The following is a 23521-nucleotide window of genomic DNA, read 5'->3' as shown; positions in this document are numbered from 1 at the left end:
GGGTTTCCTCTGGTAAAAAACGGCCTTTTTTCAAACATTTTTTTTGCATATAAAAAATGAAATATTTCAATGAAACTTTTTATTATTTAAAAGATACATATTTAATAAAGATTTTGTGAAATTTTCAAAAAAAAAATATCAAAATGTCGGCCATTACGACGCCATTTCCGGCAGTCCCTCGGAGAAAAGGTGCCTCCGCGTTGTCAGCAGAACTTCTTTCAGGATCATCCAAAGTAAAAATAAAAAAAACGTGTTTCAGTATAGACAATAAACTAGGTATTGGACGAAGGAAAAAAAAAATGAAAATTGGATTTTTGGCAGACGTTTTTACAAAAAAATGCAAATTTCGATGAAAATTTCTCGACATTTTTTTTTTTTTAAATAGTTGTAATTGAAAAAAAAAAAAATCCTTCGTTCAATACCTTGTAAATGATATCTCGAATACTTGTGTAAAATTTCATTAAGATCGGTTGAGTAGTTCGCGAGAAATTTTGACAACCGACTTTGAAAACATAGTTTTGAGAAAAACGCGTTTAAAGTTTTAAGAGACAATAAAAGTGGTCTCAAGCGTCCACCTTCTCAAGGCTGTATCTCCGAAACTATTACTCGGATCAACTTGAAAATTTAGGACAATATTCTAGAAATGTTATAGAATTTAATAAGACAAAAAAAAAATCGATTTTTTGAAACCGTGAAACCCATGTAACCCCTTAAAACAGTATGTAAGTTTTCAAAGATACGATGTGTACATTTTTACAACAAGTGGCTTAAATTATAGTGAATAAAATTTCACTTTTGATTAGAATTATTAAAAGTCTTAAATGGTTGATACTGGCTGGGGAATTTAAATTTGTTTTTGACCAAAATTCCCTTAAAAATGGATCAGTTTTCCATTTACAGATTATAACGTTTAATATAAAAATAAAAGTATATATTGAAAACGAGTACGGTAAATATGTTATAATTAGAAATTATCCAATTTTTGTAATTGTCCCTTTAACTATGTTTTTTTTTATATTAAATGATCACAACTGGTGGAACTAATAATCGAACTTGGCGGAACCAGTTCCATATATAAACAGAGTTGCACAACAGTTCAGCAGCGGCGAAGTAAAAATTAAATTTTATTAATTAAACAGCCCGAAATATGCTGCGAGCCGGCTGCCAACTGCTGACGCAGTCCGCTCTTCCTGCCGGAAAGACGGGAGGGAATAGTTTTGCCCTGGAGTTCGTCCGCTGGCGCCGGAAGCCCCGATGGCTACCGGTGGCCAAAAGCAAGTTGTTCCGCGTGCCCGAGCGCAAGAAGCAGACAGAGGAGGAGCGCACAGAGCTCATGAGGCTCCACAACCACTACAAGTATATAAAAACATACTATTTATTAAAAGCCACCAATTCATAATTTTTTCTTGTTGCCAGAACCCAGCTGCGGTCAGTGCGCCAGTTTCTAAGGGAAGAAGTTGTCCGACATGAGGAGACCTCCACCGCAGACCATATCGTACTCACTCCCGAGCAGGAGGAGGCCGAGTTCCAAAAGTGTCTGGACGTCAATGCCGCCTGGAACGCTGCCATCGCCAAGGAGCGGGATCAGCGATTGGCAAAGGAGCGAGAGGAGAAGGTGGCGTATGTTCAAGAGCGGTTGGAGGCACGACAGGTGCGCGAGGAGGAGCGCAGGGAAAAGGCCAACCAGCGGGTTCTGCTCGAGATCGAGCGCTCTAAGACGTACATCACGAAAGAAAACTTGGACGCAGCCATCGAGGCCGCTTTGGCAAACCCCGTGGACCACAACTTCGCCATCGACCTGGCTGGAAATCTTTACAAGGGACGCAGTACCTCTCAGCTTCCAGATGCTAATCCCGAGCCCAACCAGCAGGTCCTAAGTAATTAATTGATTGTCTTAGATTGTTATTGCATAAATTGCTTATTTAGCTAAAAAAAGGAATCCTAACTCGTTCTAAAATTTGTGTGCCGGTCCAGTTAAACTTCCTTTGCTTGGTGTTTTCGGTTTCCCATTTCAAATCAAAACCAATTCTTATTACAAAAGTCTATATTTAAAATGTATGTACGGCATTTAAAGTAGAAATAACTTAGACTTAGGCGCAGCCTATTTACAATTTTACATATCTAGTGTGGAACTGAAATCAGGTTGTGCTACGTGTTCGGCACCGGATTGGATCGTTTGGCTGCAGCTTCCTGCTGTTCGAAGAGGTGCACCCAATCTGGAGTGGCCTTGAGCTTGGCCTGAATGGGTCCCAGGTTGATCATGTTTCCGCTGCGCTGCTCGCGGTTCGCGGTAACAGACATAAGCTCCTGCAGGAATCCCGGATCAAGACCCATGTCCAAGTCGAAGCGGGTATCTCCCAGCTGGAGTTTAACGCGACCTGATTTGTACCTCAGAATCTTGCCGATCTGGCCCTCTTCAAGCTGCCGAAGAACACTTCCCTTGGCTACGCTGGAGGATTTGATGGCAGGACTTGAGGGTTCGGATTCACTGGTCGCTAGGGGGTCCGCCTTAGATGGTTCCGCATCCTCGGGTTCATCGCTCACACATGGCAGCACATCAGGCAGCTGCATGAGGAAGATCTGCGACTGACTGGAGTCCAGAAAGTTGCCAATGGTGCGTGGATAGCGACCGTACTGCAGCGGTGGTTCCTCCAAGCTGGCAGCTTGGGCGGCGACATGCAGTTGCTGCAGGTGTTCAGCCACTGCCAAGGTTTCTAGATGCCAAAACAAATTAGAATATATACTATCTACTACTGTAACAATCGTACCCTTTTGTGTAGACGTTGAACTGGTATCCTCCTGCTTCAGAATCGGTGTCTTCTGGGTGACCCACAGTCCTGATTTTATAAAATGGTGAAGGTTAAAGCATTAGTTGAATGACAAGAAACCAATATATAAATAAATTATTTAGTATACGAATGCAGTCTATGTCAAGTGAATACGGTTATCTTGAAATGATAAATGGATATAATTTATCAAAAAAAAAAAAAAAAAAGCCACCATAAATATTTGCCATTCCTAGTAGCAATTTAACGATTTTATCACAACTTCTCCTGTTGACCCACGACCAGCACTTACCCTCCTTGAGCAGGATGGGCCGAAGAGCCATCTCAGTCTTGTTAGGTTCCTCTTCGCTGAGCTCTGCATCACTGGCATCCGATTCACCCAAGAGTTCCTTTATCCTTTCGGCCTGGCTCTTGTCGTCCTTCCGATCTACTCGTTTCCTGGCCACGGCAACCTCCTCGCCGCTCCTGGCGTATGCCGTTCCATTGCCCGTTGACCTCCGCACATGGACGTCGCCTGCTCCTTCAGAGAAGAGTCCTTGGGTTTGGATGAGCGTGGAATTGCCCCCGCCAGCGGAATTTCCACCCCGACCACGTGTTGCTGCAGTGCCATTGCCACGCCCACCCCTGCGGCCGCCCCTGGGTTGGGTGGTGTCCTTGGAGGTCTTGACATTGCTGGGATTCACACATGATGATGCAATTAATGATCTCTTTGGCATAATCCATATACTCACGCATTCTTGTTGCGCACCGCATTCAAATTGGGGGCAAACACCTTTTTGCTCCCCAGCGCAGCGCCACGCCCACCAAGGGTCAAATCGCGGGCGGGGGTCAACCTGGCCATCCCGTTGAGCGTCTCCAGGGGGCGTGACCCGCCCCCAGACGGACCATTGCTATTCGTGGCGGAGCCACTGGATCCACTAATGGACGAAGCTGCTGCTGTGGTGGCCGTCATCCGCTTCGCTGGCATGGCGTCCCATTCGCGCCGCCCGTCCGCTGGAAAAGTCGACGGAAGTCGCTGCGCTCTGCTTTCCCCAAAAATCCGCTTGTTTTCCGTTTAAATTCGCGTTGAGTGGACTTCGTTGAGGTTAAGGAATTCGGCCAGTCTTGCTTTCCTCAAAATCCTCGAGACCAAAGAAAATACTTAAATCTTGTTTTTCCTAATTTTGCCACATAAATCGGTTTGTTCAACCCAGCAAAACATTGGTTGGAGCCTAGGATTGACTTACTATTTGAACGTAAATCTTTTAAAGGTACAACGTATTTTGCTTGATTTAGGATAAGAAATGTTTTTCATTGTTTTTCTAAGATACATGTGGCCAGGTTTATGAATCCTTCATCTTTAAGCTTAGAGGATATTTGAAGAGATTCAAGAAAAAATTTATTTTAAAAAAGGTTCTATACAAAAAAAAATAAATATAGTTTGTAGAGCTCAAAGGTATTTTTTTTATTCATCGGCGGTCACACTGATTTTGTGATTTGTAAACAAACCGGCAAAATCGCAAAATCTCATGGCAGGATATTAATTTTTAAAAGAATAAAGAAAAATCATCTGAACTATGGCCTCCAAGCGATTTGGTACCATGAAGGACTTCGCCCGAGCCAAGATTCCCCGCTTGGATGTCAGTGTCACGCGAGGATCATCTCGACCCAGTCCGCCAAGAAACAATTTCGATGGAATTTTTTGGGACGATGATGACGACGACGTCATCCTGATGGCCACCCAACAGGCGGAGGCGGAATTGGAGGCAGAAGAGCGCAAGAAGAGAACGGGATTGGATGTTGATATCGGTCCCAGTCAGGTGACCTTCAGTGAATTCGCTCCCATGGGCCAGGGCTCCACTAGCACGCAGCAAATGTTCCCGCCACCACCGCCGCCCCAGAAAAAGTCCACGTCACTGGACATGGATGCTATTTTCGGGGACGACGACGATTTTGATTTCCTGGCTGTGACCCTCATTGATACCGAGCCACAAAAGCTGCCGGAACCGAAACCTAGCACAAGCAGAACCATAAGCTCCAACATCAGCATTCAGCAGAAAACCACAACAACGACGACTATTAATGCGACGCAATCCCGCCAGCAGGAGCACCAGATCAAGTTCCTTATGGAGCGGATAGAGGGTCTCAAGCGGGACAAGGCCAAGCTGGAGAAGAATCTGGGCGAATGCAACGAACGCAACGTGGTCAAATCCGGAGAGGTTGGCTAATTAAATTATTTAGATCATGCAATTACCTTAATATTTAATAAATACAACTACATATTTCGATTTCCGCAGGTTAGTCTGCTTCGCGATGAGCTAAAGCACGTGCGCCAGCAGCTGCAGGCCAGCAAAATGGAAAAACTGGCTTTGGCCGACGAAACGAACCGGGACTGCAACAAAAAAGTGGCTGAGGCTGCCAAGCAGATAGCGGCCAAGGATATCGAGCTAAAGATAAAAAATGCCGAGTACACCAAACTGAAGACCCAGCAAAGGGCCCACGAAAAGAGCATGAACTCCAGCATGAGCATTTGGCAGCCTGCTCCAGATCCGTTCGAGAAGCGGTCCGCACTCCGACTAAACCGGCTCAACATACACAGATCTGCGCCTAGATTAAAAACTGATAATGGCAGTATGTTCGAGTACAGCGAGAATGCGGATCAGGGTAGGAAACAGAGTAACCCTTTTGACTTAGAGCTCAAACAACTGCTGCTTTATTACGCTCAGTTGCAGGCGCAGCCCGTATCTTTGGATAATCTCATTCCAAGAGTACTCTCCTCCGTCGGCAAAGTGTTCACCGAGTTCGCCTCCTACGCCCAGAGCTTGGACTTTCCGCACAACTGCATGTTGTACCCTTACAATCCCCATAACCTCGAGGAGCAAGTTCATCGCATCTCCCTTTCGCAGCAGGGTAGTTTGTATGAGAACGAAAGGGCTTTGCCGCTGCGTCGCTACATGGCAACCTTGGCCTTGATTTGCCGGCAAGAGGAAAGAATTTCCCGCGCTCTTCTGGAGTGGAAACAAAATGATCTTGGACTACTAGAAGTGGCTATTGAAGCTGTTATAAAGTTGGGATTCTCCTACGAAGTCAGTAAACATTTCGGTTTGCTGGAGGCTTTGGCTTCCCTTCTGAATAGTCTCTTACAAGAAAAGGAAATGCTTCAAGAGAGTGAGGAGCACCTCTTTGATCTTCTCAAGCAGCTGGTTTTTACACGTCCCAGTCCTTGGGTTTTTGCCGAGCTGAGCTCCTGTCTTTTAAGCTGCCTTCGACATCCGCAACTCATGTCCAAGATGTGTGTAAATAGTCCCAAGCACTGTTTTGTGTCGGATCGCGTTCGCTCTGTTTATCGATTTGGTCCCGAATCCTGTTTTCTTCAGGTCTATGCAGGATTACTTGAGCTTTGTTTCTTTAGTGAAACGCCTCTGAGAGAGGATCACTTTCAACTGCTTCTGAGAATCGGAGGAAACCACGTCCGTTTTGCTTTCGAGTGTTTCAAGAACCCGCCGGATTTCATTCTGGAAATGCTGCCGTACTTTGCAGATGATGGCGAGGAGGATTCTGGTAATGACACTACGGCAAAAATGGCTGGCAGTTTGAGTTGCAGCACAACGGCAGGGGTGCAGGGAACAATCTCTAATGCATCATCATCTTCTTCTGTATCTAATTTGAATCAAAACTCCAATTCAAACTCAAGCTCAACGCAACGCGCAAAGGACTGCGAGTGCTATGTGAAGTTGTGCCTCAGTGCGGTCACGATTATCTTCCAGGTTATGCACCAATGGATGTTGCACGACAGGAGTTCAGGTTGGTTTTATTTGTTAATACATAGTTAAATAGTTATAACATCCTTCTTTTTTTAGGTTCTGATGAGGTGGGCGCGATTTCCCGCATTGCAGTCCACCTGCTTACTCTCGTGTTCCATGAGTATTACCTCACCTGCCTTTTCCTCGACTCCGAGGAGACGACCAAACTTTACCTCAGCCTTATTTGTAACTGGTGGAGCGAACATGCAGAGTTGCTTGGATTTCAGCCAATACATTGTAACTTAAACAAGTTTTTATTTTAAATTATTAACTTTTAAAATACCTTTTTCCAATTTAGTGCGCTTGCTTGGTCAGTTGGTAAAAGCCCATTTCATCTTGAAACCGCTGCATCAGGAAGCCAATATTAATAATCCTGGCAACGACCTCCTCGAATGGAAGCGGATTGTTAAGAATGCGGATGCCCAAAACACGATTAACTTGGTTCAGAACTTTGATCCTCGTAAACTGCTCGACATCAACTTCTTTGGTGCCCTTAAATGGGAGGAGAACTTGTTTGAATAGTTATCGGTTGTTTCGTTTAGGAATTTTAGCTTAATCTAAATATGTGCAGCAAATAGATAACCTTAAAACTCAAATAGTAATGTGTTTTCGGTTGGACATTGTTTAGAGATTGAAATGCATGGGCTTCAATTATTTTTGTTTGATTTAAAACATTTCAATACCTTCTTTTCCAACTAGAAGTAAAATTAACGACTTGATTGATATTTAAAGTTCGCGCTCACAACTTGCAAATTACATACCGTAATCGATATATATACGATAAAACCAAAACTGCGACTTAGTTTATTGCTCCGAAAGAACTAGTTCAAACAGCTGTTTTTAGCTCTGTGAACTAGTTTATAAGCGGGATTTTCTCATTTCTATTAGAGACATTGAATTGTATTAGCTTTAATTTTTTTTTAACGCTATAAAAACGAGTTTTAATAAAGAAGATTATGTTTATCATTTATGTGCTATTTGTTTACAATCACAATTGTAAGAGGATGGTGTAAACAAACAACTTTTATATATACAAGCACATGTAAGTTTATGTCAACAAACCAGCAAAGTACAAATCCAGGAACAATATCGGCAAGCCGAAGCGTATATATCCTTGCAGTCATCAAATATGTCCAACAAAATGCATAAGGGCCAAAAAACATGGAAGCTATGACGATTTTTCTATTAATTTTCCATATTTTCGACTATTGTTCATATGACAGTCATATGATATACATAGCTGTCAGATTTTGATAAAATTTAATTTATAATTCAAGGGTTTGTAGAAAACTATATTCCAAAAATCATGCTTATCTGATGAAAAAAAAACGATGTTTTAATGTTATTTCCGTTATTTCTATATAGATTTTTCGATCTTTCCTATGGCAGCTATGTATATAATATACATAGTTGTTGTATTTCAATGAAATTTTGTTCTCGATTTGAGGGTTATTAAAAAACTCCATATTTTGAAAATCATACTCATTATTTTTATATACATACATACTAGCTGACCCGGCAAACGTTGTTTTGCCACCAGATGACTTTATAATTTCTCTATAAAAGTTACTTAGTTCTAGACTTATGTATTATAAAGTCATCTGGAGTCCATGAGGGAATATAAAAATAACAAAATGCAAACATTATTTTTAATAAGTTATTATAATTTATAACACTATTAAATAATGCTATAGCGTGAACAATATTTTTTGTGAGTCCATCTTTTGCTAATACAAACAAACTGGATGGTTTACCCACTCGAGAGCATGCCACGTATAATTGTCCGTGTGAAAAACATGGTGTTCTTAAATCTAAGCCACAAATAGACATCGTTTGACCTTGGGATTTGTTGTTAGTCATTGCAAATGCCAATCTAGTCGGAAACTGAATTCGTTTGAATTGAATTGGCGCATCAAGTATAATAGGAATCCTTGGTATTAGTATATTTTCACCTCTGAACTTTCCATTTAAAATGCTGGCTTCCGATCACGTTGTTCATTAATTTTTTAATTACTAATCGCGTACCGTGAATCATGTTTGTTGTAACAATATCAAACAGCAGTCTGTCAGAGGATGGATCTGGAATTTTCATTTCTGCGGAATCGATTTCTTCAGGACGGATTTTGCCGATTAACCAAACCAAAATGTTTGCATGAGGTAATCCTCGCTTTTGCCACTCAACCGAATACAGCCAGCATCGTGTGGGACCGAACACATGTAATGATGATGGCAAATGACATGGTTACCAATTTCGGCGACGTTGGCGTTGTTGTTGATAGCGTCCCGCAAATGAATGTACTCTTCCGCGCGCAGCTTTAGTTGATTATATCGTAAGAATCGTAGTCGTTCGCTCTCAATCTTCGCGTACATGTCGACCATGAATTGTTGACAAAGCTCACGACATCGTAGAATACGTTGTCTAGGCCACGTCTAATCATTAATCGGTACGCATAATAATCCTTTGAGCTAACGTTCTTGTTGGTTTCAGCTCCTGTAATTAATTTAAATTTAATACTTTCAATTATTTAATTGTTTTGTTAAATGATTAATAATCAAATTCATAATCAATGAAGTACCTGATACGGGATCTCGTTGTTTTATGTTTATGCAGTATCCGTCTTGTCCCTTCCAGAATATTAGCGGATATTGGAGAGCGTCATATGAACGACAACATTATCATATAGCGGCCATAGGAAAGATCGAAAAATCTAAATAGAAATACGGGAAATAAAATTATAACATCGTTGTTTTTGATTAGACAAGCATAATTTTTGGAATATAGAGTTTTCTAACTGCTCTTGAATTGCATATTAAATTTCATCAAAATCGGACAACTATATCATATAGCTGCCATACGAACAATAGTCGAAAATATGGAAGGTTGTTTAGCCCTTATGCATTATGATCGAAATATTTGATGACTGCAAGGGTATATAAGCTTCGGCTTGCCGAAGCTAGCTTCCTTTCTTGTTTTTATTTACATTTAATAACCCAAGAAAATGGTAAAACTTGGCTCAAATAAAATTGTTTTAATGATATTGCCTAAAAAGGCTAATTACCTGGGTTTTTCAATCAAATAAATGCTCAGTGCCATACTACCTAAAACAACTAAAGAAAAGCTCCAGTCATTGGCAGTATATTAACGATATGGAATTCATGAAGCCCGTTTTGCAGGGATTAGGACCTCCACTTGCTGCGCAGGTGGTCACAAACATAACGGTTGTCATGACTATGCTTAATATCCCCGGTCATTGGATCATCGAAATCGCCATCGCTCACCTGAAAGGGGCAAAGGGAGATCATAATCTAAGGAGATCATAATCACTCTTTGCCCCTTTCAGGTGAGCGATGGCGATTTCAATGATCCAATGACCGGGGATATAAGCATAGTCATGACAACCGTTATGTTCTGTGACCACCTGCGCAGCAAGTGGAGGTCCTAACCCTGCAAAACGGGCTTGATGAAGTCCATGTCGTCAATATACTGCCAATGACTGGAGCTTTTCTTTAGTTGTTTTAGGTAGTACGTCCCTAGATTCTTCCATTTTAGCCTGCATGTTTCTATTGGGACTTTCATCAAGATCGCTATTTTTGTCCATGCCTGTTGGGACTGATAAGCCCTATCGGGAAAATGGGGGTTCCATATCGCTGGGTGGGCGGCGACCTGCCGCAGTAACTGCATTGTGGTAACTTCACTCCAACGGCAGGTCCACTCCATACTCATCTGGAAAAAAAAGGTTTGGGTAGAGTGCTGCACAGGGGCGGACGCAGAAAAGAATTTTACCTTGCCGGAAATTGGAAAATCAATAGAATTGTTGAAACTAAAAAATTTTGATAAATCGCGAGCGAAATGTTTGCTGGTATGAATAATATTTTATTTTATAAATTCTTCAAAATCGGATAGTTTTTGTAATCGGAAAGTTTTGTATTGTTCCGATTTAAATTGAATGTGAATAGCATTGACTGCTAATGCAAAGTGCCTTTACTGAGCTTAGTTTTTATACACTTGTAGAGCAAAAGGGTATTATATTATAATTTCAGTCAGAAGTTTGCAACGCAGTGAAGGAGACCCCTCAGATCCCATAAAGTATATATATTCTTGATCAGCATCACGAGCAGAATCGGAAAACGTCTGTCCGTCTGCCCATCTGTCCGTCTGTCCGTCTGCCCATCTGTCCGTCTGTCCGTTTCCGCGCAAACTAGTCTCTCAGTTTTAAAGCTATCTTGCTGAAACTTTCCCAAAAGTTGTGTAGTTGTTGCACGCAGTATATAAGTCGGAACGCGCCAGATCGGGCGACTATATAGGATAGCTCCCATACAAGAAATTGAAATACGATATTCTAACGCCGATGTTTTTGATCAGATCGATTTGATTTCTTCAAGATAGCGTTTTCTACTATTGAATTTCGGATTAAATTTTATCAAAATCGGATAACTCTATCATATAGCTGCCATAGGAGAGATCAAAAAATATATATAATTAATGGAAATAAATTGATAACATCGCTGTTTTTTATCCCACGAGCATGATTTTTTGAATATCAAGTTTTTTCCCATAGGGAAGATCAAAAAATCTATAGAGAAATAACGGAATTAAAATTATAACATCGTTGTTTTTCATCAGACAAGCATGATTTTTGGAATATAAAGTTTTCTAACGACTCTTGACTCTTGTTTAATACCAACTTTCAATTTTGAAAAGATAAATGTTATGCATTTATTAAAGGCATATGCATAATAACTTTTGGTTAATTTTGAACAAATGAATGAGACTTTAATAAAAACAGACCAAATTTGACCATAAAACAATTTTTTTGCTGCCAATTTTGAAGTTTGCGAACATAACCCCTTATTTTGTACTGAATCCATGGTTCGCTTAACTCTATTTCGCTTAACACGAGGATTTCTAGGAACGTAACCCCCGTGTTAAGCGAGGGCCAAGTGTACTATTGAATTTCGAATTAAATAAATCAAAATTGGATATATCAATCATAAAACTGCCATAGGAAAGATCGAAAAATATATATAAATAACTAGCTGACCCGGCAAACGTTGTTTTGCCACCAGAAGACTTTATAATTTCTGTACAAAATGCACTCAGTTCTAGACTTACCTACATATGTATTATAAAGTCATCTGGAGAGCTGCGAACTATGAGGGAATATAAAAATAACAAAAGCCAAACATTATTTTTAAGTTATTATAATCGCGTCTGGCAAAAAATGAATCAGGTGGTGTTTCAATTTCTGGTAGTTGCACTTTTCCTGACGTGCAACACATCCCAGCTGGCTCATTTTTAAATTTCAGAGCATGACAATGCGGACATTCCTTGTCCATAGCACCAATTACCACTTTTGAGTGAGCATAATACTCAATATCGGGCTCATACTGGAATGCTAGACGCAGTAATGAATCATATATAAATGCTAGACGTACCTGTTGTCGTTGATGGTCATTTGTTCTGCCTCTATTGACTGTGACACGGCGTGGTTGTCGTTGTTATAATCTTCTGACTTCATTGCGTACAGCTCGTGTAACTTCTGGCTCTTCTCTGACTTCATTGCGTTCAGCTCGTGTATCTTCTGGCTCTTCTTGATGCAATTGCGCTATTCTTTCGGATCTTCTATTTGTATCACGGCTCAAAGTACCCGCTTTGCGTTTTCTTGGCATAGCTCACTGGACAGCTATCACTCACTCATAAATAGAATTAATGATTTTACTTAATGATGAAGGATTTTTGCCCCAGTTTAAATTGATTTAAAATGCTATGGGTAAGGTAACAAAAACTGTGACACGAGAATTTTATATATTAGATGAAAAAAAAATTATAACGTTGTGTTTTATCCCACGATCATGATTTTTAGAACATCGAGTTTTTAAAATACCTTTAAGCTGGGAAAAAAGGTTTATTAAAATCGGACAACAATATTCTATAGCTGCCTTAGAAAATATCGAAAAATCATATGAATTAACGAAAATTAACTGAAAAAAAAATTATAACTTCGTTGTTTTTCATCAGAAAAGCATAATTTTTGAAATATAGTGTTTTCTAATGACATTAAATTTCATAATAATCGTCGAAAATATAAAAACTTCATAGAAAAGTCGACATATTGATGACTGCAAGGGCTTATACGTTTGTTTAACTTTTACATTAGTCATCATTAAAACTTACAAAAATAAAAAATAAAAAATAAAACTAACTATTGTCCTTTTATAACAAATAACAAATGGCCTTAGCTCGGACAAGAACAAGCACGCTGGTCAAAATCCTAAACCGGACAGGAATCACCCATAACAACATGTGTTTTGAAAAGCATAAAATCTAAACCTTCTCGCAATCTTATACTTAAACTTTATAATAGCATGCAAAATTTACGTGAACGACATACTTGAACCTTGGTACATTTCTTGCAATGGGTTTTTCCCCATCTAAATCTTAACTAAGCTCCCAAAGAACAGATTTTTCTTGGAAAGGGTATTTAACAAGATAAGTGTTTGGAATAGATAAGCAAGATTTAATATAAGAAAGTCAAAGGTCAATAGGTCAAGTTCTGATCTCGAGAAATCGGCATGTGGAAGGTGTTTTTAAATTTTGTAATAATATCAATGAATTTCTTTTCAAAACAAGACTCCTTCAATAAGTTGTTAAACGACCCATACTTAAGCGACTCGAAAGTAATATAATTTATAATTTTATCTCACGATTTAGTAGAACCACAAACAACACCGCTTTGTTTGGGATGAGCTCGCCAAGCACGTTTTATTATTTGATACCGCGAATTACATACATCCACACCGAGAGAATTTTTTAATTTACATATATTGTTCTTTATGTGATTGAATTAAATTTACTTTGTTTTTATGCAAAATGTATATCAAAATTGTTAATATGCAGTTGTAAAGTTAAAGTTAAAGATGATAAATTAAATTACATTTTTTGTTGCAAAACACGATTTTATTTGTGCATGTTCGATTATAAATTGTTTACGGTGAATAAGTGAACGTTCTCGCCACAAGTGTTTTAAAAGCTTAACGGTCAGATGATTTCATCAATGTTGTAATATTGAAAAATGTGTGCGAATCGCGTTGGGTGTAATTTTTTCTCTGTATCGTGCAGTGATAATGACAAAGCTCCCAGATATACTGGTGATGCTTTATAGGGAAAGCCGGAGGCAATTTCATAACTAGTGACCACGAAATGGTTCAGTCGGTTGGCGAGGTTTGTTCAGTACGGACGTGAAATGGGGATGGAGAACTATACGGCGGAATATTTCGAGAGAGCTTTGTCGAAAGCCTTTCGATGTGAAAAGCTGCGCGTGGAAAATTTCAACATTAAGGTTGTGAGCCAGAGTGGCGAGAACTTTTGCAGCGTCATCTACCGGGTGTCGCTGGACTTCCGCCGGTCTCCCGATAGTGCTCTCGAATCAGGAAATTATGTTCTCAAGGATCTGCTGCCCGTCGCTGCCGAGATCGGTTCAAATGAAAAGGACATGTTTGAGCAACTCCTGCCAGCTATGTCGGCTATCCTCAATAAATCTGCGACTGAGATTGGTGAACACAAACTAAGCGCCGAGTAAGTAGTTGAATTTAACAAACAAGGTTAAAAAATTTTATTTGAATTTGTGCTACATTAAATATTTTATAGGAAAGGGTTTTTTTCTATTTCTATACAATCAAAATAAAATCTTTTTCTTGCCAATAAAACTTAACTTTATATTAGAAAAGTTCAAGACTTTTGTATGGAGGTAGAAAAATTGACTGTTTTCTTACCAGATACAATATATTTATTAATAATTTCACCGATTTCAATATAAAAACAAGGCTGCTGAATTTTTATTTAAATTTCCATATTTTTTTTCTTTGACAACTAAATTAATCTTCTAATCTTCTTCGCTAAAAAATTGTTAAAAAACAAAAAATAATACAGGAAAAGGACTTTTCTCGGTGTAAATTAATTGTTAAAATAGGAACGCTTTAATAAATTTTTGTTGCGTTTTTTAGCTGCCTTCTTGTGGAGACATCAGCCAGGAAAGAGATTTACCTTCTGGAAGATCTGGGAGCCCTGGGTTACGGATCTTTTAATCGCTGTCAGGGCCTAAATCTAGAAGAAGCCAAAATTTGCCTAAGGAAACTGGCTCAGTTCCACGGCGCTTCCATGGTTTTGTTTCAGGATCAACCCGAGTTGATCACAATGCTTGCGCCTTCGAATTATAGCAAGGGACTGACTGATCATTTCGGCAAGGTTATTGTTCTAGACGGAACCGAATTTGCGGCAGAAGCATTTGCTGAGGAATTGCCAGAAATATCTAAGAAAATGAAAGCCCAACTACCCCATGTGTATACCCGGAAAATGCAAAGTGTGGTAGATCCTAATAAGTCGGCCTTCAATGCGGTGATTCACGGTGATCCCTGGTTAAATAACATAATGTTTGATGCAACTAACAAAAGAGCAGTACTTGTAAGTAAAAATACCCTTTTTAATCATTGAACTTATTTAGTAATTTATACTGTTTTTTCCATTTTAGGTGGATTTTCAAAACTGTTTTTGGGGCAGCCCGGCCATAGACCTTCATTTCCTCTTCTACACCAGCATTAAGCAAGATATCCTGCTGAATCAGCAGGATGATCTTCTGAATCACTATTTTAATAGTCTTCAAAGCACATTGAAGCATTGTGGTTATAAGAAAACATTGCCCACTTTTGATCAACTGAAGGATGAAATGCAACGCTGTTTGCTTTACGGCTATTATTCCGTTGCCTGTGAGCTCCCCATTTGTTGTGCTACACCTGAGGCAAGTGCCAATTTTGGTGTTCACACCTTTGGGGATCCAGAAGCAATGCTAAAAAAGCGTCAGCAATTGTTTACCAACGAAAGAGTGCGTCAGACAATTAAGGCTTGTCTACTCCAGTTTGATCAGCAGGGTATATTGGATTAGAAATGAAAAGATCCTGTTTCTTTTTATTTGTTTAAAGCAATATTGATTGTTTTTTATTATTAGTATTTTGTGTGCAGTAAACTGTGCAATGTATTTAGAAAAATTAATTTCCTTCTCAAACGAAAGCGCCTAAATAATTCAAAAATATATTTTTACTTGCAAAGAAAAATTGTTAAATATTTGTATACAAAAATATGTATTACAATAAAATAAATAATTGATTTAAACTATACTACTTGTTCGACTTTTAATACTTATAACATTTATTTAATCCAACATTCAAAATGTTGTAGTCTTTATATGCATTTTATATTTTGATTAAACCGTCTAGATGCATTTTTTCAATTTCTACATATTGCAACCCTTCCTTTTTGATAGAAACCCAACTCAAGTGTTACTTCTTGTGTTTATAAATAAATTTGTTGTCTGCCAAAGTTTTTGGCCAAGATTTACGAGAGTGAGTGTGTGATGCATGTGCTCCGGCTGGCTGCATTAAAAGTGATAAAGTTCTCACTTCCATTTCCACCCACCTCCATACAGCTAAATATGCAAATCGCTTTGCAGTTATTCTTAGAAAGTTGTCAGCTGCCAAGTGTAAGCCAACTCGGCTCCAACTGAAGCCAAGCGAATCGAGTCGGGGAGCATATAAGACCAGGATCCAGAATCGAGGAGGAATATCCTGCAGCAGAGAGGGAGCCAAAGTGCATTCGACGCCAATGTTACTTCGAACACGCTTGTCCTTCTTCTAAGTGTTTAAAAAGCAATTTATTGCTATTGTTCGGGAGCAGTCAACTTTACCTTTTCTAAGATTCACTCTGGAGTGGTAAAAGGTGGCAAGTCTATTGAGAAATTTATGCAAGGGTACTATGTTGGTATTCATAACTATTATTTTACAAGAAGAAATCTTTTTATGACAAAAACTTTATTGTGTAAATTAGTTTTTGGAAAAGGTTCCTTATCGTATCTAATTTTATTGTATTTCCTGGTGAAAACATGTTAAATTAAAATAAATATTGAATTACACTATCACGCAACATTTAATTGCTAAATCCGCTTCCGTAAAATTTCACAAATCGTTTCAACTGACGGTCAATTACCATTTCCCCCAACTTTTTACGACTTACTAGGCCCATGGGTAAACACAAACCTTAATTAACATTGAAAACAAACACGAAGGCCCAACGCAAACAGAAATCTGTCTAAGGCTGCCAGCCAGTCGAAAGAATCCCATAAATCAATTTTGAAATGCATTAGAGACAGGTAACCTGCCGCCGTATTTTCCCACTCCCCGATTTTGTTAAGGAAATTGCTTGAAGCAAAGTGAATGCAGAATTGCAAGGGGTCAACTTTCTGGAGCTGGTCAGTGGCCAAAAGTTGCAGCCGAGTCAACCCCCAAGACCAGTTTGCCCCTTCTGCCGTCGTCACCTTTCAATTAATGCGTATTTCTCCAGTGTCATGGTAGAAGTTGCTTCCTTTGCTTTCATCTGGGGTTGCATTTACTTAACGCCTCGCCTCAGCACTTAACTTCCGTTTCCTGTTACCGAAGGGAGGGGAGTTTCGGTCCCGAGTCGCCGACTTTCGGGCAAGGCATTTGCAACTAATTGAAAGTGCAATGCGATGCTGCAGAATGCAATTAATGCCTTCGGGCCCTGGAAGGCCAAAATTCCCATCCTCGTCCGTCTGCAAATGAGGAGTTGCATTCGAAACCGAATCGCACAGAAAAAACGATTTCTATTGGGGTGCTCAAGGACCCACAGGAAGTTCGAGGAAGTGGTTAGCTGAAGAATTGGTTTATTGAACTCCTCTTGTAAATTCTAAGTTTGCCTGCTTACTGAAATACTGCTAAGCTTTGCTTAGTAAAGTTAGTAATGTTCTTACATTTCTGTAACTTAAAAATAAAAATAAAAAAAACCTGTTTTTTAAATAGAAAACATATTACTTTAAGTACACAAAATTAAAAATATAATATTACCTATATAATTAATACTTAATATTATATAATAATATAAATATAAATATTATATATATATACGTTTACACTAGACCTATTTTTTATTTGTTGTTGAATACCCCATTTTCATGAGCGTTCCATCTTAGATAAAGACTACTTTCACACCCTCTAGAATCTAGACTTTTACTTTCAATCAGGCACAATTTCCTCCCAGAGTGCCAGAATTATTTAAGAAACTTTTATCAATTAGCTGCCAACTACTCAGCGTATGGCTGATGTTTGGGCAACGAAGCTTCGAGTCAGATTCCTGAGGGGCAAACTATTAAAAGCAATAAATTTGCACAGGCAACCATAAATCAAAGTCCGATCATAATCTTGGGCTGAACAAATAGAGAGAAAAAGCCAAAAACGAGACTCTCGCTTCCGCTTTGGGTTTCCCCCTCCTAAATCCTCCTAAATAAAAGTTCCAATCCAAGGAACTTTACCACAATCCGGGGAAATAGTCGCTTCGCTTCGTTTATTAATTGTACAACTGTCTCCAATCATAATTAATGAACTTTCGGCACATCCTCCGCCGCAAACTCCACATGTCCTCCTTATTTCGAGGAGGAGTGCAAAGCTAACAGTGAAATATAAACACAAATGTTTTTCTTGGCACACCATAAATCTTTTATTTGGCAAATCTCTGTTGGGCTTTTCCGTTCAAATTCCCTCCCTCGCCACTCTGGTTTTCCTTGTTTTATTTTGTTTAATGGTTGGCAGTATCAATTAGTCATATTAAAGGATTTAAAGGGATTAGTTTTATTGCCTTAGAAATGATTATGCTTTATCTTAAAGTTAGGAAAATATTAATAACAATGAAATAGTACGTGAGGTAATTAAATTTATTGCGCTAGAATTTAAACAAGAGGATTTCATATTGAGATCATAACTATAAAATTATGTTGTATAATATATATTTATGTATAATATATATTTTATATTCGTGCTACCCCAAATGGCACAAACAAGAGTTAAGATTTAATGACTAGGCAATTTTATTCCGGGAAAGTGGAAAATTACATATGCAAATCCGTTATAATTATCAGCGAACATCCTTAAAGAACCACATTCCCCATTCGAAAGGGAAAAAGCTTAAAAGCAAACACGTAAATTGCGATAATTTTTCATTTAGCTTTGGCCTTTCTTCGACGCCACTCATCAGTGGCTCATTTATCAAAGTGATTGCGTTTAGTCAGTTAGTCATTTGAGAGCAAAATTTAAATAATTTTAAAATGATGACAAAAGCTTTTCCAGCAATCCAAGTAATTATGCGCACATGGCATCCAGAGAAAGGTTTTGCGGAGACTGCAGGCATTAACACTTTCACGGCAAACAATCTAGAGATAAATGAAAGCATCATTAGTCATTGGCCAACCCCACAAACCAGGTTATCATATGTGTCCTCTGCAATTTTTCACATTCCGTGCCAAAACAGGGTGGGATTATATGTGATTAAATCCTTCAGATACTTTGTACGTATTCATATGCAAATTCTTTGCGGCAGGGTGTGACAGGTCTCTAGTCGTGCAACTAAGTACTTTGGAAGCATTTTCTCCTTTGTCCGTGGCAAATTATTTATTGGTTACCATTAATTACAGTACAGAAGGCTTTTGATGTTGTTCGAGCACAGCTTTTAAAAGACCAATACTTTATTGCACGTTATTATTATATTTATTAAAAATACATGCATTTTACTGTGTAAAATAGCAACTTCTATGTTACATAAATTGCTAAAGCTTATTAAGCTTAGCATTTTATTATCGGTTTATAAATTAATTGACAAATTTTGACAAACTATTCCTGCCATAACAATCTTAAAATTTTCTTTAAAATACTTCAAGTTTTGTTATGTACAAGTATGTGCCTTCTTTTTGGATTACAAATGGCTTGCATGCCAAAAAAATCGATTGCAATTACTTAAACTGTGCTGTAATAAGTCTAATATTTCTCACATGATTGTTAAAAACGCTACTCGTTTCTACAAAGCACTTTCCTTTATGACATTTCCGCGCTTAAGCGTAGCAATAAAAACTAAGCAAGTCCTGCGCAAATTTTGATAAAACTCGAATGGCGCACTGTAGTAACCAATCGATGGCAGCTTACTTTTATGAGCTCAACGACATGGGCCAAAAAACTAATTACCTCAGACAGAGTTTTATATGGAAGTTGAGGAAACTTTTATGGTCGGTGTGGTTTCGGCACTTTCAATATAATTTTTAATGTCATTTTGCATAGGATTTTAATACTGCAATCGATGAAACGGTCTCGTCCTATCCTCATATATATTTTACAGTAAAGGATTTTATGACATCTTTCGTCTGTGGGAATCAAGGCGGAAAATTTGTTGACTTATAAAAGCGCAGCGTCGTTCTTTATAATGGTTAACAAAATTTATTCATAGTGCAGCTTCCCCTCACCTCAAACAATTACTGCAGTGATAAAATAAGTTTTGAGACGTGTGTACAAGCCATGTTAACTTCTTCCAAATTTATTACCAGTAAGATACTGCGAGAAAGCGCATTATTTTGCATCACAAAAGTTATAATTTTTAGTACCAAAATCCATCTTAAAAGAAGAAGAGGGAGTAAATATAAATGTTTATAGGCGGGTCAATAATAAACATAAGAAGAACAGCCTAATACTTTGATTTGTTGAAAAATTACTTACACAATTGAAATTCCGTTTACCATGTTTCAAAATTTTGCTGAAAAAACCTATAAGAGAAAAATTAATTAAAAAGGTCAAAATGGTTAACAATTTTTTTTATGCAAATATAACTTTTTTACTTTAATTGTATAAAAAGTTTTTGATAAGGCATAAAGACGCTGTTCTTAATTTTTGCTTTCAATCTAGAATTCATCAAATGTTAATTTCTTTTACAAAATATTTTACATATTTTATTGAAGAAATCTAAATAAAACCCTGCGGTCTTTTACTTGCAGCACTCTCCTGAAACATCAGAATCACCATGCGCCCGAAGGACCACCCCGATCTGCGATTCGACGTGATTCCCAAGCTGTACGATGTGCACTTCAAGGTGTTCATAACCAGTTTGTGTCACGTACAGGAGCAGCTGCATCTGCTGCCCCGACGATTCTGCGGGATGTACACAACCCGTCCGCTGGCGAACCAACTGTTCGTGAACCTGAAAAACCGCAATGCGAATATCAAGGAGAAGGACTTCCATCTGGTGGAGGAGTGCGAACCCTTCTCTCTGATCCTCAGCGATGGCAAGCGCCTGGAGGCGATGTTCTGCTCCGGGAGCCATCTGGGCAACAGCCTCATTCTGTTCATCCGGCGGCAGCAGGGCGGCAAGTTGCTCTACTGCTACTCGGCCGCGAGGCTGGAAAACCTCGGTGCCCTACTGGGCAACCGCATCTTCAACTCATGGATCAGCGAGGGCACCGATCAGCTGTACCTCAATCTGTCCTCCGTGAATTTCCCCTTCGAACATGTGGACTTCGATGAGGTAGCAAAGACTATTGAGGAATATGGAAAGAAGAGAAACAATAGCGTGGTGCACTTGGATGTACCTTTCTTTGGCTATGAGGAGATGCTCTGGCTGTTGGCACACACACGGCTTCGTGGACACATTCGCCTAGATGACAAGTTAGCAGATAGCTACAAGTGCCTTAGTGACGATCTGGAGCGATTTCAGCAGAAGGATTATGTCACAAGGATGCATGTGGGTGGTTCGCTTGGGGATGCTAAACCAGCCTATCACCCGAGGAAGGTTGTCTCCCTGGATATAAAGCTCTTCAAGTGGTCGCCGAAACCGACGAGGATGCATCTTCGCCAGCTTTGCAGCTTATTGCGACCGGAACACATTCAGGCGATTGTGAACTTCCACTCGGATGGAGTTGTCCCACCCATTCCCTCGTTTTTGAAAGTCTTCAAACCAAACTACCTTCCGCCAATCGATTACGCAACAGCGTTTAATGATCTGGGATTTTCACAGGAAAGAGTGGAGAGACAAGGTCCCTTTCGTGAGGTCCGGACCAAGAATCGCTGTCAATTTTTGGACGATGGCGACGAAAGCAGTTGTTCAGATTAGAATGATAAAAAGCTTACCTAAAATTATATGAACACTCCAAACTGAATTTAAATAAAATACAAATGCATGTTAAATAAGCAAAAATACTTTGTTTTTAACATTTTCTTAGTAAGTTCAAACACTTATAAGGGAGCAAACTAATTCCCAATTTTTGTTCAAGCTATACCAGAAAAGGTGTTGTTGGAGCAACGAATAAATATGGATTTTTATTGACTGCATGTATTTTTAAAGTATTTACTTTGGACAAAGTCTGGCTTAATGACCTCCACTAATAAAGGTTTTTCTAGTTCCGCATATTATAACCAGTCATAAAATAGAGGTGTTATCCTTTTATTGGTTTTTTTTGGCCTCATCAGTTTCTTCATCTGACGAGGATTCGGCAAGTCGCTCAAATTCATCACTCGGATTCTCTTCTGTTTTAAAAATGGTATCATCATTGCATTCATCATTAAAATCAATATCCAAATCAATTATCTTGTTAACTTCTTTATCATTCTCATTTTCATTGTCCAACTGCTTAAAGATGTTTAATTTAATGCATTTTCCTTGACTAATAAAGTTAGCCAGTTTTGAAAACTTTATGAGTGGACATTGGCATTCGTACATTTTTGGAATTGTAAATATTAGAAATAAACCTGAATAAAATTATTAATTTATTTGTGAACTATTTACTTTTCAATAGTGAACTTACCCAACTGGAGCAATATGGCTATGCTGATCAACTTTCCAACTATGGCCACTCCACCTAGAAAAAACATCCACTTGACGGATTTCAAAGGACTTCTCCCTGAAACAATAGATTGCAGCTTGTTTGAGAAACCAATAACTTGAGATGAAAACAAAAGTGCAAACTGCTTCGACCGCTCGTCAGATATACGAAAGTCCATGTCGAGATATTTCTGAAAGGGATTTCCCTTGATATCGGTTTTATCGATCAACTGAAGGAACCGCACGTAGAAGCGGTACCAAATCATTATCCAGAGTCCAAACAGACTCCATACGCTCACCACACTTATAACCGACTGGTAGGTAACATCAAGGATGAAAACTTGGAGTACCATGAATACAAACAACGTCTTTTTCCAGTTGCGCCACATGATGAGCTCAGTTAGCTCCTTTGAAACATATTTGGATAGGTTTTGGTTGAGCTCTGCAGAAGGTACAACAACTGGAACTGGGTCCAACTCAGCCGCCATGTTTTAATATATAGGTGAAAGTAATTCTCGAGGCTAAAGAATGAATGTCGTCTTAAGTTCTGTCGTGATGGAAAGGTGATTGCTTACTAAGTTAGTTTGCCCTAAACTTCTGGACAAACAAACTACTTAGTTTCTAAAATATATTTTTATATATGAACATCTACATACGATAGGTGTTCAACTTTGTATATAAGCCAAATATTTTATTATATCCGCAGCCTATCCAACCACAAAAGTCCTCCAACTTTTGACTGCCAAGCACACGTGTTGCCAAGTGGCGACACCTGCTCCCAGTTGAAAAAGGGAAGCTCGAACGAGTTTTCCACAAAACAGTTTTCCCAGTGAATTATGCACAATAAATTGAGACGTACTGCATTATGATTCAGCTTGTCAAAGGGTGAACCACAAACTGTGTCTTTTTTTTGGGTAACTGAATTTTCCATAAAATTGATTTACATTGATTGGCAGCCTTTTGAATAAACCTCCCATTTTTTTTTGAAGATTTAGATATAAAAACTTTTGTTATGTATATATACAATTATAAATTTATCCATAATAGTATGCATAAAAACTATTTTATTTAGGTAAATATAGGTTTAGTTACATATGTATGTATTACGAACAAATTCATTTATTACTTATCTATTCCCCATGTTTTATAAATTTTTCTTTTTAGCTAAGTGGTTATTCATTTTAAATGAACTGCTGAATACGTAAGTTGACCTTTTGTAAAAAATGGGAAAATGTCAAGTCAATATGAATTTGTTTCAA

At 38.7% G+C, this 23521-nt stretch overlaps 6 protein-coding genes and 1 long non-coding RNA gene across 7 annotated transcripts; 4 read left to right on the top strand and 3 right to left on the bottom strand.

Annotated features, from left to right (window-relative positions):
* The first annotated feature begins 1066 nt into the window (after positions 1-1066).
* Positions 1067-1939, top strand: LOC108099849 (probable 28S ribosomal protein S26, mitochondrial). The gene is made up of 2 exons (XM_017203496.2): positions 1067-1356; positions 1417-1939. The coding sequence occupies exons 1-2, from the start codon at positions 1148-1150 to the stop codon at positions 1883-1885; spliced, it is 678 nt and encodes a 225-aa protein (XP_017058985.1). The 5' UTR covers positions 1067-1147; the 3' UTR covers positions 1886-1939.
* Positions 1940-2029: 90 nt separating this feature from the next.
* Positions 2030-3907, bottom strand: LOC108099844 (DNA-directed RNA polymerase III subunit RPC4). Its single transcript, XM_017203491.1, has 4 exons — positions 3518-3907; positions 3079-3458; positions 2769-2837; positions 2030-2714 (listed from the first exon to the last, which is right to left on the bottom strand). Exons 1-4 carry the CDS (start codon positions 3751-3753, stop codon positions 2149-2151), a joined length of 1251 nt encoding a protein of 416 aa, XP_017058980.1. The 5' UTR covers positions 3754-3907; the 3' UTR covers positions 2030-2148.
* A 351-nt stretch (positions 3908-4258) lies between these two features.
* Positions 4259-7164, top strand: LOC108099843 (ATR-interacting protein mus304). The gene is made up of 4 exons (XM_017203490.1): positions 4259-4984; positions 5063-6569; positions 6626-6805; positions 6867-7164. Exons 1-4 carry the CDS (start codon positions 4343-4345, stop codon positions 7088-7090), a joined length of 2553 nt encoding a protein of 850 aa, XP_017058979.1. The 5' UTR covers positions 4259-4342; the 3' UTR covers positions 7091-7164.
* A 253-nt stretch (positions 7165-7417) lies between these two features.
* LOC108099846 lies at positions 7418-21638 on the top strand. The gene is made up of 2 exons (XM_017203493.2): positions 7418-7610; positions 20443-21638. The coding sequence occupies exon 2, from the start codon at positions 20469-20471 to the stop codon at positions 21552-21554; it is 1086 nt and encodes a 361-aa protein (XP_017058982.1). The 5' UTR covers positions 7418-7610; positions 20443-20468; the 3' UTR covers positions 21555-21638.
* Positions 8555-9701, bottom strand: LOC108099850. Its single transcript, XR_001771959.1, has 3 exons — positions 9628-9701; positions 9145-9276; positions 8555-9059 (listed from the first exon to the last, which is right to left on the bottom strand). It is a non-coding gene; the product is annotated as an uncharacterized LOC108099850 (long non-coding RNA).
* LOC108099845 lies at positions 13755-15641 on the top strand. Its single transcript, XM_017203492.2, has 3 exons — positions 13755-14144; positions 14573-15029; positions 15097-15641. The coding sequence occupies exons 1-3, from the start codon at positions 13813-13815 to the stop codon at positions 15505-15507; spliced, it is 1200 nt and encodes a 399-aa protein (XP_017058981.1). The 5' UTR covers positions 13755-13812; the 3' UTR covers positions 15508-15641.
* Positions 21639-21731: 93 nt separating the features above from the next.
* LOC108099848 (reticulon-1-A) lies at positions 21732-22815 on the bottom strand. Its single transcript, XM_017203495.2, has 2 exons — positions 22246-22815; positions 21732-22189 (listed from the first exon to the last, which is right to left on the bottom strand). Exons 1-2 carry the CDS (start codon positions 22748-22750, stop codon positions 21885-21887), a joined length of 810 nt encoding a protein of 269 aa, XP_017058984.1. The 5' UTR covers positions 22751-22815; the 3' UTR covers positions 21732-21884.
* Between the last annotated feature and the right edge of the window lie 706 nt (positions 22816-23521).

The sequence above is a fragment of the Drosophila ficusphila genome, unplaced genomic scaffold (assembly GCF_018152265.1).
Source record: "Drosophila ficusphila isolate 14025-0441.05 unplaced genomic scaffold, ASM1815226v1 contig_106, whole genome shotgun sequence".
NCBI classification, from domain to species: domain Eukaryota; kingdom Metazoa; phylum Arthropoda; class Insecta; order Diptera; family Drosophilidae; genus Drosophila; species Drosophila ficusphila.
This window is presented reverse-complemented; position numbering and strand designations above follow the sequence as displayed.

Coding starts and splice junctions, on each gene's coding strand:
- LOC108099849 (XM_017203496.2), top strand. CDS start 1,148: ATGCTGCGAGCCGGCTGCCAACTGCTGACGCAGTCCGCTCTTCCTGCC. Junction 1,357..1,416: donor AGGCTCCACAACCACTACAA/GTATATAAAAAC, acceptor TCTTGTTGCCAG/AACCCAGCTGCGGTCAGTGC.
- LOC108099844 (XM_017203491.1), bottom strand. CDS start 3,753: ATGCCAGCGAAGCGGATGACGGCCACCACAGCAGCAGCTTCGTCCATT. Junction 3,459..3,517: donor GCGGTGCGCAACAAGAATGC/GTGAGTATATGG, acceptor TGTGAATCCCAG/CAATGTCAAGACCTCCAAGG. Junction 2,715..2,768: donor TTCAACGTCTACACAAAAGG/GTACGATTGTTA, acceptor TTTGGCATCTAG/AAACCTTGGCAGTGGCTGAA.
- LOC108099843 (XM_017203490.1), top strand. CDS start 4,343: ATGGCCTCCAAGCGATTTGGTACCATGAAGGACTTCGCCCGAGCCAAG. Junction 4,985..5,062: donor ACGTGGTCAAATCCGGAGAG/GTTGGCTAATTA, acceptor CGATTTCCGCAG/GTTAGTCTGCTTCGCGATGA. Junction 6,806..6,866: donor TGGATTTCAGCCAATACATT/GTAACTTAAACA, acceptor TTTCCAATTTAG/TGCGCTTGCTTGGTCAGTTG.
- LOC108099845 (XM_017203492.2), top strand. CDS start 13,813: ATGGGGATGGAGAACTATACGGCGGAATATTTCGAGAGAGCTTTGTCG. Junction 14,145..14,572: donor GAACACAAACTAAGCGCCGA/GTAAGTAGTTGA, acceptor TGCGTTTTTTAG/CTGCCTTCTTGTGGAGACAT. Junction 15,030..15,096: donor CTAACAAAAGAGCAGTACTT/GTAAGTAAAAAT, acceptor TTTCCATTTTAG/GTGGATTTTCAAAACTGTTT.
- LOC108099846 (XM_017203493.2), top strand. CDS start 20,469: ATGCGCCCGAAGGACCACCCCGATCTGCGATTCGACGTGATTCCCAAG.
- LOC108099848 (XM_017203495.2), bottom strand. CDS start 22,750: ATGGCGGCTGAGTTGGACCCAGTTCCAGTTGTTGTACCTTCTGCAGAG. Junction 22,190..22,245: donor AGCCATATTGCTCCAGTTGG/GTAAGTTCACTA, acceptor AATTTTATTCAG/GTTTATTTCTAATATTTACA.